The sequence below is a fragment of the Setaria italica genome, chromosome VIII (genome assembly GCF_000263155.2).
Source record: "Setaria italica strain Yugu1 chromosome VIII, Setaria_italica_v2.0, whole genome shotgun sequence".
In the NCBI taxonomy this organism is placed as follows: Eukaryota; Viridiplantae; Streptophyta; class Magnoliopsida; order Poales; family Poaceae; genus Setaria; species Setaria italica.
Window position 1 is genome coordinate 12,325,069 of NC_028457.1, and position 11,251 is coordinate 12,336,319.

Below are 11,251 nucleotides of genomic sequence, written 5' to 3' on the forward strand. Positions count from 1 at the left end.
CAATAACCCTTAGATATTGCAACGCAAAAAAAAAACTTTATAACAACGCAAAAAAACCGTGGCAATTTGTTCATCAACTCGCAAGCATTTTCAACTCGTTGCGACAACACCGACCTATTGCAACAGTTTTTCCATTGTTGCCTTGGGCTATATGGCAATGTGACAAATTCGTTGCAAAAATGTCAAAGCCTTGCAACTTTGCGTATTTTGTGGTAATAACCCATCAATATTGCAACGAAAAAAATTAATTATTGCAACAAAAAACACACGTGGCAATATCGCCTACCTATTGCAACGAATTTTCAAATGGTGGCAATAACGCCTACTGGTTGCAACGAAAACTCAAAATCGTTGCAATAACCTCTACCTGTTGCAATGAAATTTGAGTTGATGGGATGATGGCCGTGGCAATAGCCCTAAAATCTAGTAGTGACCTGCTGCCTACCCCTAGCAATCCATGGAGCAAACTCATATCCAATGAAGCTAAGCAATCCAAGCACCATGCTTGCATTGTTAACAACACTCCAACCTCTTGGCTATGATGACAGTGGCTGAAGCCGCCATGGAAATGGCCCCTGAACCGATGCCATAGCATAGATCAACTAGCCTGTACATGATATGTATGCATGCAAGGTATAACATGTAGCAAGGTATATAAGCACACATGAGAGTATATAAGCCTATACTAGGATGGTAGGGGTATACGACAAGCATACGAGCATATAAGCCTAGCACATCAACATAGCAAGGGTATATAACCAACTCATGAATAGAAGAACCAAGCACAACACTATGTAAGGAATATGTATACTTTTAATAGAATAAAGTCAACCTAGGAATAAAATATACAAGAGCCGTACCCTAGACTCCAAGGAGATCTGGAACCTGAAGTAGAGCTAGTCTAGCCTAACTCCACTAACTTGGAAGCTAAGACGGAGAGAGTGATTCTCTTATGGTGTGTGTCTTAGAGTGGAGCCCCTCCCCTCATATTTATATGCTCCAAGGGCCGGTTTTGCGAGGGAATCTTCAGGGACAAGGGCGGTTCGGCCGAATCCCTTAACCGACCTAAACTATCGCCACGTGGAAGCTGGAGATGAGGGGGGACAAGGGCGGTTCGGCCGAATCCCTGTTCCGACCAACCCCCTATGGGCTCACCTCACAACCGCCTTTCTCCGGGTGATTGCTTGTCATGGTTTATGACCCTCGACTCATGACGAAGGGTTTTGGTCACTCCCGCGTCATAAATCACGGTTTATGACACAAAAAAGTGTTTATGGCACTTTTTGATTCGTCATAGACCAGCAGATTTCTTGTAGTGAAGAAGCAATGGCCATCTTGGAAGCTCTAACAAAGTGGAAACACTATTTTGCTAGCACTGCAGTTGCTATAAGGCCAGATCAACAAAGTTTAAAGTACATACATGAAAAGAGATTTGTGGAAGGAATCTAACATAAATTGTTAGTCAAATTATTGGGTACAACTATACAGTGGAATATAAAAAAGAGCAAAGAAAATAGAGTCCTTCGGACAGAAAAGGCTAGGCGCCATGGTTTTTCAGGATACTAAGGATCGAAGAGACCTGCCTAGGCTCCATGGTCCCTCATACACAAACAAACCTGCCTAGGCGCCTTGGTTTTTCAGGATCCAAATAATTGAAGAGATATCTGCAAAGAGATTTAGGTTTCAGCACTGCTTTGTTCGACAGAAGGTAGAGAATTTCAGTGCTATTGAATTTCTTTTTTTGCAAAACTAGAGGCGAAATTGGTGGTGCATTGTCCTCTAGGAAGCATATTTGCGTATCCTTGTTAGTTGTTACAAATCAGTCGTAAATATGGAGAGATACAAAAGGATAAATTTTGCTCTACGACCATGTGTCTGTTTAGGCTTTTTTTTATGGTACATACATAGGGAGCACACACCCATGCACACCACACGCACAGACACGTGTGCGTCCATACATACGCTAGAGAAGAGATTGGAAAGACTAATACCCTCATTGCATGAGAAACACGTAGTACCACAGAACACGCACGCGTGTGTACCCAGAGCAACTCAAAAATAAATCCTGGAAAACCCAGCACAATTCGTCCCCACTGGGGATCGAACCAACGACCTCTTGAGCCGGGTGCTACTTTGATCTTGATGACCATGTGTCTAAGAGAGAGAGAATCCAGCGCAGGAACCATATGGTTCTATTGTACTGATGGTGATTCAGTATTCAATCATCCGGATAGCATTTGCAATTTGATTCATGTAAAAAAGGCTTTCTGAACACCCAGACGAAATTAGAAATTAGAATTGAGTCAGATTATATCAAATTCAATCCCATGTTAAATCAAATTCAATTCCATTTGGAATGAAATTATTTTCCTAGTCTGGTGTTTGTGAACTCTGAAGTGTGTTGATCGAATATCGTTGGCGTGTACATATGTTGGAAATGGTCGATTCAGGATGTCACGTAAATAAACCATTTGTTTCGTGTTTTCACTCTTCTCCTATCCCTCTGTCAATAGTAGTACTGCAAGTGCATGATTCAGACGGACATGATAAGCTGTACTACCTTTTTTAGTGATGTGGCTTAAATGGTAGAGTTCTCGCTTTGCATGCGGAGGTACGGGGTTCGATCCCCCGGCATCTCCATTTTTCTTATATATTATAAAAAAAATTCTAAGCTATTAAAAAGAATAAAAGCTTCGGTTTTTTCTTTTTTTTTTCCCTCCACAACAGCAGCAATAGAACACAAGCTAAGAAAGCATTTAAAGCTGTGTGGCTGAACTGCGTTGCGTGCGACTTTTAAACGACGCTAGCTAGTGTTTCTGCGGCGCACAGATTTTCCAAATTTCACCACAGGTGCCGATAAGGAACTTTTCGGGTTTCTACGCCTGTCGTTCCGTTTTTCGGTTGCCACTGGTCATCTATGAAGCAGCTACCATGTTGAAATATTACTTGAGCATTGCTCATGCTCCATGCTATATATGTAGAAAAATTGTAAGAGCAAAGCCAATCCCATCGTAAGAAATGAGAAAACGAGAGAGACGATGCTTGATTAGCAAGCGAATGCATTTATTCAATACCATTACAATAAGTTGCTATGCACCGCTAAAGCTACAACAGAGGATACGTTTCTGAAAATTTGAACACGGACTTCAGTTGGCCGCAGAACAAAAACATCTGTACTCAGGAGAGAATAAACCGGTACTACCTCCATGTGAATTTGGATGCGCAATATTATATCCGACCGAATTCACTGTAATTCATTTCCACGTCGTTGGAAAATCGTTGTATTTTCCAAGATATAATTCCTGATATAAAGACAGAAAAAATGTCATTTGTCGATGTAATACCATCCTAGAAACCATATCCTGTGCGAGGTAGGGCCCACCTCATCGCCTTCCTACCACAGCTCATCCCATGTACGAGCACCTCAATCTCCGGCTCCCTGCCTCCACAACCTCAAATAATACTCCCCGCCGCAGACTCTGACACGCACATTCCCCCATGGCAGCATCCACGGCCTCACGCCCCTTGACGCCTTTCCTTTACCGGACCCGGCGGCGCGCGAACGCCGTGGTCATTGTTGCCGCCGCGAGCACGCCGGACGCCGAGCCAGCGGCGGCAGCCGGGGCGGCGCAGGGGAAGAAGAAGACGGTGGACACGAGGATACACTGGTCGGACCCGGACGAAGGCTGGGTTGGCGGCAAGGCCAAGAAGGAAGGCGACGGTGACGGCCGCCGCGGCAAGAACGAGCCGCTGGGAGGGAGGTTCGCCGACCTCATCAACGCCGCCTCCGAGTCTCACTACCAGTTGAGTCCATTCCCAATCCATGCTCCTTCCATCCTAACTGAAACTCTAAATACAAGTCCATGCTCTCTCTGAATTGTGATTCAGATTTTCAGATTCAGTCTATCTCAGTTGTTTCTTCGCTGAAATTGATGAAAACTATAAATCCAGGTTCCTGGGGATAGCGCCGGAGGCGGACCTTGAGGAGATCAAGGCGGCGTACCGGCGGCTGTCCAAGGAGTACCACCCAGACACGACGACGCTGCCGCTCAAGACAGCGTCGGAGAAGTTCATCCGCCTGCGGGAGGTGTACAACGTGCTGAGCAAGGAGGAGACCCGGCGGTTCTACGACTGGACGCTGGCGCAGGAGGCCGAGAGCCGGCGGCTGCAGCAGCTCAGGTCCAGGCTCGAGGACCCTTACGAGCAGGACATCGAGAACTACGAGTCCGTGCCGGACATGGTCGACCGCCTCGGCGGGAGGAACATGAAGCTCAGCGACCAGGCCATGACCGCGCTCACCGTCGACATCGTCATCATCATCTTCTCCGTCTGCTGCATCATCTACGCCGTGTTCTTCAAGGAGCAGTACTGACGGTGGCGTATCAACAGCAGCAGCAAGGTTGCGCGAGTCCACCACATACAAAACAGTATAGGTAAATTAACATACTGATAATACCACAAGACTGTCTTTAAGGATGTTATATACAGTGTCACGATGTAATGTCAAATACAAAATGGTAGCAACAAATAACTCATGGTATTGTGCCAACAATCCTATATTTGTTTCCTCATCAAACCATAGTTCCAGTATAGGTCTCTGAGAAAATCTTGGTTTATTTGGATGAGAACTCTCAAACATATGAAATCTGAAATGGGGCAAAATCGCCTAACATGACAACCGTTGCACACGCTGTACTCTCTAGTTATCTTTGGTTAAAGAAGTGAGAAAGAACTGGAGGTAATCTCCCATGCATCACATGAAACAATAGCATGGGTTGTGGTTATCTTATGCTTAAACTTCACACTCGATAATCTTGACAACAGAAGAATCGCCAATCTTTTCAAAGATTATCACCCTGTCGAAAGGCTTTACTATGCCCACTGACCGGCCATAGTTCAGTGCAAGTTTGATCCCATACTCTTCCTTTGTAAGCCCACCGGTTTCGGCCTGTTAAAGAGTTAAAACTGACCTGATTAGTTCTATGTTTTTTTTACATATAACTCCAATTTTCAACAATAACAAATACCTCATCAGTACTCCCCATCAAAGGGTACACGCCTCTCACTGCAAAACATTGCCTTGCCTGAAAGTGATTCAACAATGGTCAAACATAAGTTTGCAGATCCTGCTCCGTGGTGAAGAAAAAACTAAGAAAGTACCAAACTCAATAAAATTCAAGAGGTATCCAAGTTAGTCACCTGAGTTGTGCCATAAGAACGCCACTTTGATGGATCAGACCCTTCACGCGGGAAGATAACTGCTAAAACTGGCATTGTTGGCCTGTACTTGGAAACTAACCTGCAGACAGATAAGCATGAAGTGAATTGATTGCTTCATACAATGCGAACTTGTCTAGTGAGGTACTCATCTAGTAAATATAGAGCACCTAGCAGCTCTCCCTGAGAATGTGAACACAACAATTGCAGCAGCTTTTACTTTAATCGCAGAACCAACCTAAAAATAGCAAACAGTCGTTTGTCATTAATATTCTAGATTAGAAAATCTCTATTCATTCCCAATGAATTGATAGTACTTACCGCTGCTGATGCCACAGATTCCTCATGGGGCATTGGGTCACCTACATGCCACATTACTTTCTTGAATTGAAGTGGCTGGTTATACACAGTCTCAGCCTAAAAGACTCATAACTGATTAGTCAAATATTCTGGATTATTCTATTACAGTTTATTCTTATAAAGAGGTAGTAGATACATACTTCTGCACATATTCTGCCCACAGTACTCACTGCATCAACAGGATAGAGCCCTCGAAGTGTCTCCGCACCAAGCAAAATACCATCAGTTCCTGGAATTTGAGCAGCAGGAGAAATAAGCAAGACATTCATAAAGTGGTTGAAATGTGGTAAAATGTTGACGGACCATCCAGGACAGCATTTGCAACATCAGTGGCCTCTGCACGTGTAGGGCGCAGGTTGTCAATCATGCTGTCCACAACTCTAGTAACGATCACAGGTTTACCCTCCAGATTGCATTTATGAATAGCTGTCTTCTGGAACATGAAAACCTGATGCGTCAAGAGTAACATGTTATGACATGAGTCAAGAACTAAATGGAGTCATGGCATTTCAGTAAATATTGAAGAAAACTAAATGTTGCACAGTATTTCCTGGTGTTTCTTCAGCCTATAATAAGAATTAAATGCGTAACTTGAACTCTAAAATGATCAGCCTAGAAATGAAAGACTTTTGCACCATAACACCTGAGATTGTCACATATTCATATCTCCGTGTCACTTAAGAGTTACCATTGCAAGGCATCACTGATGAACATGAGTATTGAAATATCTGATAACATGCTAGGGATAGACAGTGTGAATTGGGATTTCATAGAAGATCAGAAAACATACATTTTCTGGTGGAAGGTCAATTCCCAGGTCTCCTCGAGAAATAATGATGCCATCAGCCTCTTTGAGAATTTCATCAAAATGATCCAAACCCTAGCATGAAATGCACAATGCAGTAATCAGTAACCACAGCATAGCAATGAAACAAACTGACAACATCTTGATAAAAGCATGATGATTACCTCAGAATTTTCGATCTTCGCATATATTTGTGTGTCAGGAAGATCATGTGATTGTAAGAAGGCTTTAAGCTGCACATCACAAATATCTGAAAATAAGCAGGGTCTCCATAATAATCATATGTTACTTCAATACCTCAGTAACTGTATGCCAAAAAGCACGAATAGCTTATTGCGGTACAGTGAAATGCATAATGTGTGCTCCCAGATTGAGGGAGAAGCAGTTACAAACTAACACCATATCCATTAAAAACTAAGCAAAGATAAAACAAGCTGATCAAAATATTATTTATTTTTATGTAAAAGTGTTTATGTTAGATTATCTTCTCTTCCACACCATTTACCCCCTGCACTTCAATTACCTGAGATAAGCATTAGTCTTGTTGATTATCTTCAGAGTTGAAACTACATGTGCACATGGTGGATGCTCCTTGACTAAACCTACAGATTGAATTGGCAAATAATTTGCACAAACTGCTTCTTGCAATTTGATTTTTGCTAGTGGACTCAACGTCATATGGATACCTCAGATATATAATGTACTAGAAGGAACCATAATAAAGAAAACGAAAAGCAGGCGGCCACTCAACTATTCAACTGAATGTTTAATTCAAGCACAAGATTGGCAGAACTAGGAAAGAAAACTCACCTCCCTGACATCCTCAGCAGAGCGGGTATGGGAAAGAGAAATAATATCAACACTGTTACGGGAACCCCAAGTTGAAATGACCTATTCCAAGAAAACAGTACTCAGGACAATCTTCAAAAGATATCATAGCATTAGTATGCCCTTATACAAAGATATGAGCCTTATTAAACAAAACTTGGGAAGGATTAACAAAGTAATCTTTACAGAATTAAGTGTTTAACTTTTAAGGAATATGATTTGATGAATCAGCAGCTACAAAATGCATTCATATGCAAATTGAGGCTTGATATCTGTGTATAAGTGTATCATGCTCACATGAGGCTTGATATCTGTGTTTATATGCACCATGATAGAAGAAAAATTCTTCTATACTTGCAGTTTCTTCCAAGAAACCATACAATTTCTGAGGTTGAGTTTTGGTAGGCAAGAGCTTCAAAAGAAAATGAAAAAGGAAAATATACACTTGGACATGAAATAGAACCATCATTTCTTTTATAGAAAAAGTTTGGTACACTAATCTTTTTGTACAAACAAAATGTAAAGTGAAAAAGGAATATTGCATCATAAAACTTAGTGATGATGTAAAGAAATTAAGAGGTGATCCACATTACTTGTTTATCATATTCACTCAAAGTTGGCAAATTGATGTGGACTTGTGAAACATGGAAAGTGAAAATGGGGCCAGCAAGTGTAGCTGTGTTCTTCACAAGACAATTCACATTTTCACCAGAAGTCTCCACAACCTGCAAATAACCGCATATAACAAATGTTGGTACTGCAAAAAGGCTTTTTTTTAATGAGGAAATTAAAAATGCACACACCTCTAACCAAACAGATGTTGTTTCACTTCCTGTGAAGAGATATTGGCCCATAAAAAGAGTATCACCCTTCTTCACAGCCTGAATTCACAAAAAGGATAATTCAGGAGAATGCAATGTTCCAAGAATTTAAGTATTATTATAAGTCAAATAGAAATATCAAGTACGAAGTATTTTTATTGGGACAACAGAAAAGTTAAGATCTTTCTTATTACACAAGATATACTAAATTAGACCAGGTGCAGTGACACAAAAGCAGGAAAAAAAACATGGAGAGCAAAATATAACGTATTTCTAACTTATCAACATTATTCACTTACTTTTGCAAGATCAGCAAATTTAATTGGTAGAATCTCAGCAGAGGGAGCTTTAGAAACATCTGGAGTTATGGTAACATGATTCCCAGCTTTCATCTCAATTGGACCACCAGTGGAATTGTTAACCTGAATTTCTGGACCTAGAGTATCCAGCATTACCTATGCATAGTAATTTGTAAGTCAGCTAGTCAAGTTAGATGCCTCTAGGATATGCCTCTCAGCATCAATATAAAAAATGGCAAACAATGGCTTCATGTTGTCAAATAGAGTTAGAAGAATGCAAAAAAGGCCAACCAAAATGCGACAATGGAAAGTCATAAACATTCAAAAGGAGAAAGAATCACAGTTGTCTAACTCAAATAAAATGGTAAACAAAAAAGTACATAGGAAAACAAAATCTAAGCAGGAAACCTTAAAAGAAAGTATAAGTATGATATCTCAAATTGCCAAAGTAAGATTTACCATTGTCCTAATCATTGAACATAAAACTTGTCATTTTCTCCAGCTATTCAGAAAACATATCTAAGTCTGAACTCCGTACACAATTGAAGACAGTCTGATAGTCTACCACAATAGTAGATACAACTAATTTTCAGAAAGCAGAGCAAAGTGGTAGCAGAGAGGAAAAAAAAGAATAAAAACAGGGGACAGCATTTTTTTCAAAAATGTAAATTATACCATACAGTGGTGCAACAACATAGCCTTTTAGTCCCAAGCAAGTTATAAAATGTGATTTGTAAGCATCCACTATTTAAATATGTGCAATGCATATTAGAAGACCAAAACTAATTTACAGCTACATTTATTACAAAATATAATGAATGTTCAGTCTATATACATAAATTGAATTCAAATGGCAAAACCATGTTGTCATAAAACTGTCTTAAACGCAAGACATATAAACCCACCAAATAAGTTGCAAGTTATAAAAACCAGAAACTAGTAAAGTGACATAAAGGATCATTAGGCAATGTCCTTTCCACCCAAATTCCAGTTACCAATTCCCCATGCGTGGCAATGTTTGTCCATAGAAACATACTTGACCAATAACGTTCAGATATGTTAAAACTGAATCTGAAGAGGATTCAACTTACAGGGCACAACTTCTTCACATTCTGCGCCGCTTTCCTCAGATTGTCAAGGGTCTTCTGGTGATACTCAGCATCCAACCATGAGAAATCGAACCGCGCAACTGCAAAACGAAACATACACAGATCATGACCACTATCAGTATTAGTTAACGCAATAATAACCAACAATATCAGAGTAAGTCTCACTGCAAATAACACCAGATACAAAAAAGTTGTGGACAAACTACTCTAACCTGACATTCCAGCAGTGAGGCATTCCTGAATAACCTCAACGGACTGCGACTTGGGCCCGAGCGTCCCAACAATCTTGGTGAGGGATGGGAATACTTTCTGCACAGATGCACGAGGCAAGGATAAGAAAGAGATGTCCGTAATCCTCAAGAGCAAATTAAATCTAAGTTCCATAACAAGCCCTCGCCTTATTAAGGAGTATTGAATAATCCCAATTTCAAATTTCACACCATTTCAACAAATTAGTGCCGTCACATGTTGGTGAAGGCAAATTGACCCGACAATAAACCCCGGGCTGCCCCTATCCCGGACGCGAATCACACACTTTATTTACGAAATGGATCCCCACATTTCTGCGAACCCCCCGCCCGGCCCCTCCTCGCACCAAATCGGACCGAACCAACCAAACTAACACCGCGATTCACAATCACCACATCCAGATGCAGACGTTCCAGCCAGCCATAGTAGGTACGCGCGGACGCACGGACGCCTCAATCGAGAGATCCCGCTACTGAGGGAGCGAGAGAAATGGATGTCAGGAGAGGAGAAATGGGGAGCAGGCGGCGGCGCTTACGGGCTTGGCGGGTGTGAGGACGGAGGCGAGGCGGAGCGGCTCCTCCAGGAGCATGTGGCTGGCGCCCTGCATCTCTCCTACTCCGGGAAGACTCCCTCCCTCGCTGCTCTAGGGTTTTGCGGCCTGCGCCTCTCCCCTCTTCTCTCCGGCTCGACGCGATGCGATCGCCCCGCGGCTCGAGCAAGACGATGACGAGGACGAGAGAGAGAAGGGGGAGCCCAAATCGTGGGGAGAAACAAAGAAAGAAAATAAAAAATAGTAAAAGAAAGAAAAGGGAAGGAAAAATCTAAAAGGGGGCGAACACGTGGCCTTTCGACTTGGCTTCCCTTTTGTTTTGAACTTGTCGACGGTTTGAAGCGACTTAGGGTTACTGGCTCGTTGGCCCCAAGGGAGGGGAATACCGAAGCCGAACTGTGTGCGCCGTCCCACTGGGCGAGTGGGGTCCAGGGTAGTGTCTGGTCCACTGTCAGGAGGTTAGGATGGTGTGGGGTGGTGATGCGCGTACCAGAAGTTCTCGCGCGGACCGGACAGGGTAGGGATTGGTGCGGATGCGAGCCGCGCTGTGATGAACGGCCGATCGGACGGCGAGGGGCGCGTCGCGTGGCGAGAAAAGGCGTGCGAATGCAGCAGTGGACACTGGACACTGGACAGTCGCCGTTGGTGTGGCGTGGAGAACTGGGATACAGATTTCGGTCGTCGTGCTGCGTGGGACCCGCTATCTCCTCAAGCCATTCAAGGAGTTTAGTCCCGGTCACATTGAATATTTAGATACTAGAAGTATTAAATATAGATTAATTATAAAACTAATTTCACAGATGGAGGCTAATTCACGAGACGAATCTGTTAAACCATTAGTCCATGATTTGACAATGTGATGCTATAGTAAATAGGTGCTAATTATGAATTAATTAGGCTTAATAGATTCGTCTCGCGAATTAGCTTCCATATGTGCAATTAGTTTTATAGTTAGCTCATGTTTAGTCCTCCTAATTAGCATCCGAAGATTCGATGTGACAAGGGCTAAACTT

General features: G+C 42.3%; 2 protein-coding genes and 1 long non-coding RNA gene across 3 annotated transcripts; 1 reads left to right on the plus strand and 2 right to left on the minus strand.

Moving 5' to 3' along the window:
* Nucleotides 1–3,019: 3,019 nt before the first annotated feature.
* On the minus strand, nt 3,020–3,515 carry LOC111258218. Its single transcript, XR_002678826.1, has 2 exons — nt 3,383–3,515; nt 3,020–3,302 (listed from the first exon to the last, which is right to left on the minus strand). It is a non-coding gene; the product is annotated as an uncharacterized LOC111258218 (long non-coding RNA).
* Nucleotides 3,362–4,606, plus strand: LOC101759835 (NAD(P)H-quinone oxidoreductase subunit T, chloroplastic). Its single transcript, XM_004979046.4, has 2 exons — nt 3,362–3,803; nt 3,952–4,606. The coding sequence occupies exons 1-2, from the start codon at nt 3,499–3,501 to the stop codon at nt 4,370–4,372; spliced, it is 726 nt and encodes a 241-aa protein (XP_004979103.1). The 5' UTR covers nt 3,362–3,498; the 3' UTR covers nt 4,373–4,606.
* On the minus strand, nt 4,465–10,295 carry LOC101759427 (pyruvate kinase 1, cytosolic). Its single transcript, XM_004979045.2, has 16 exons — nt 10,224–10,295; nt 9,652–9,748; nt 9,422–9,519; nt 8,331–8,486; nt 8,014–8,091; nt 7,804–7,935; nt 7,193–7,273; nt 6,547–6,615; nt 6,368–6,457; nt 5,881–6,025; nt 5,718–5,806; nt 5,539–5,634; nt 5,388–5,455; nt 5,200–5,299; nt 5,028–5,084; nt 4,465–4,948 (listed from the first exon to the last, which is right to left on the minus strand). Exons 1-16 carry the CDS (start codon nt 10,293–10,295, stop codon nt 4,793–4,795), a joined length of 1,584 nt encoding a protein of 527 aa, XP_004979102.1. The 3' UTR covers nt 4,465–4,792.
* Nucleotides 10,296–11,251: the final 956 nt, after the last annotated feature.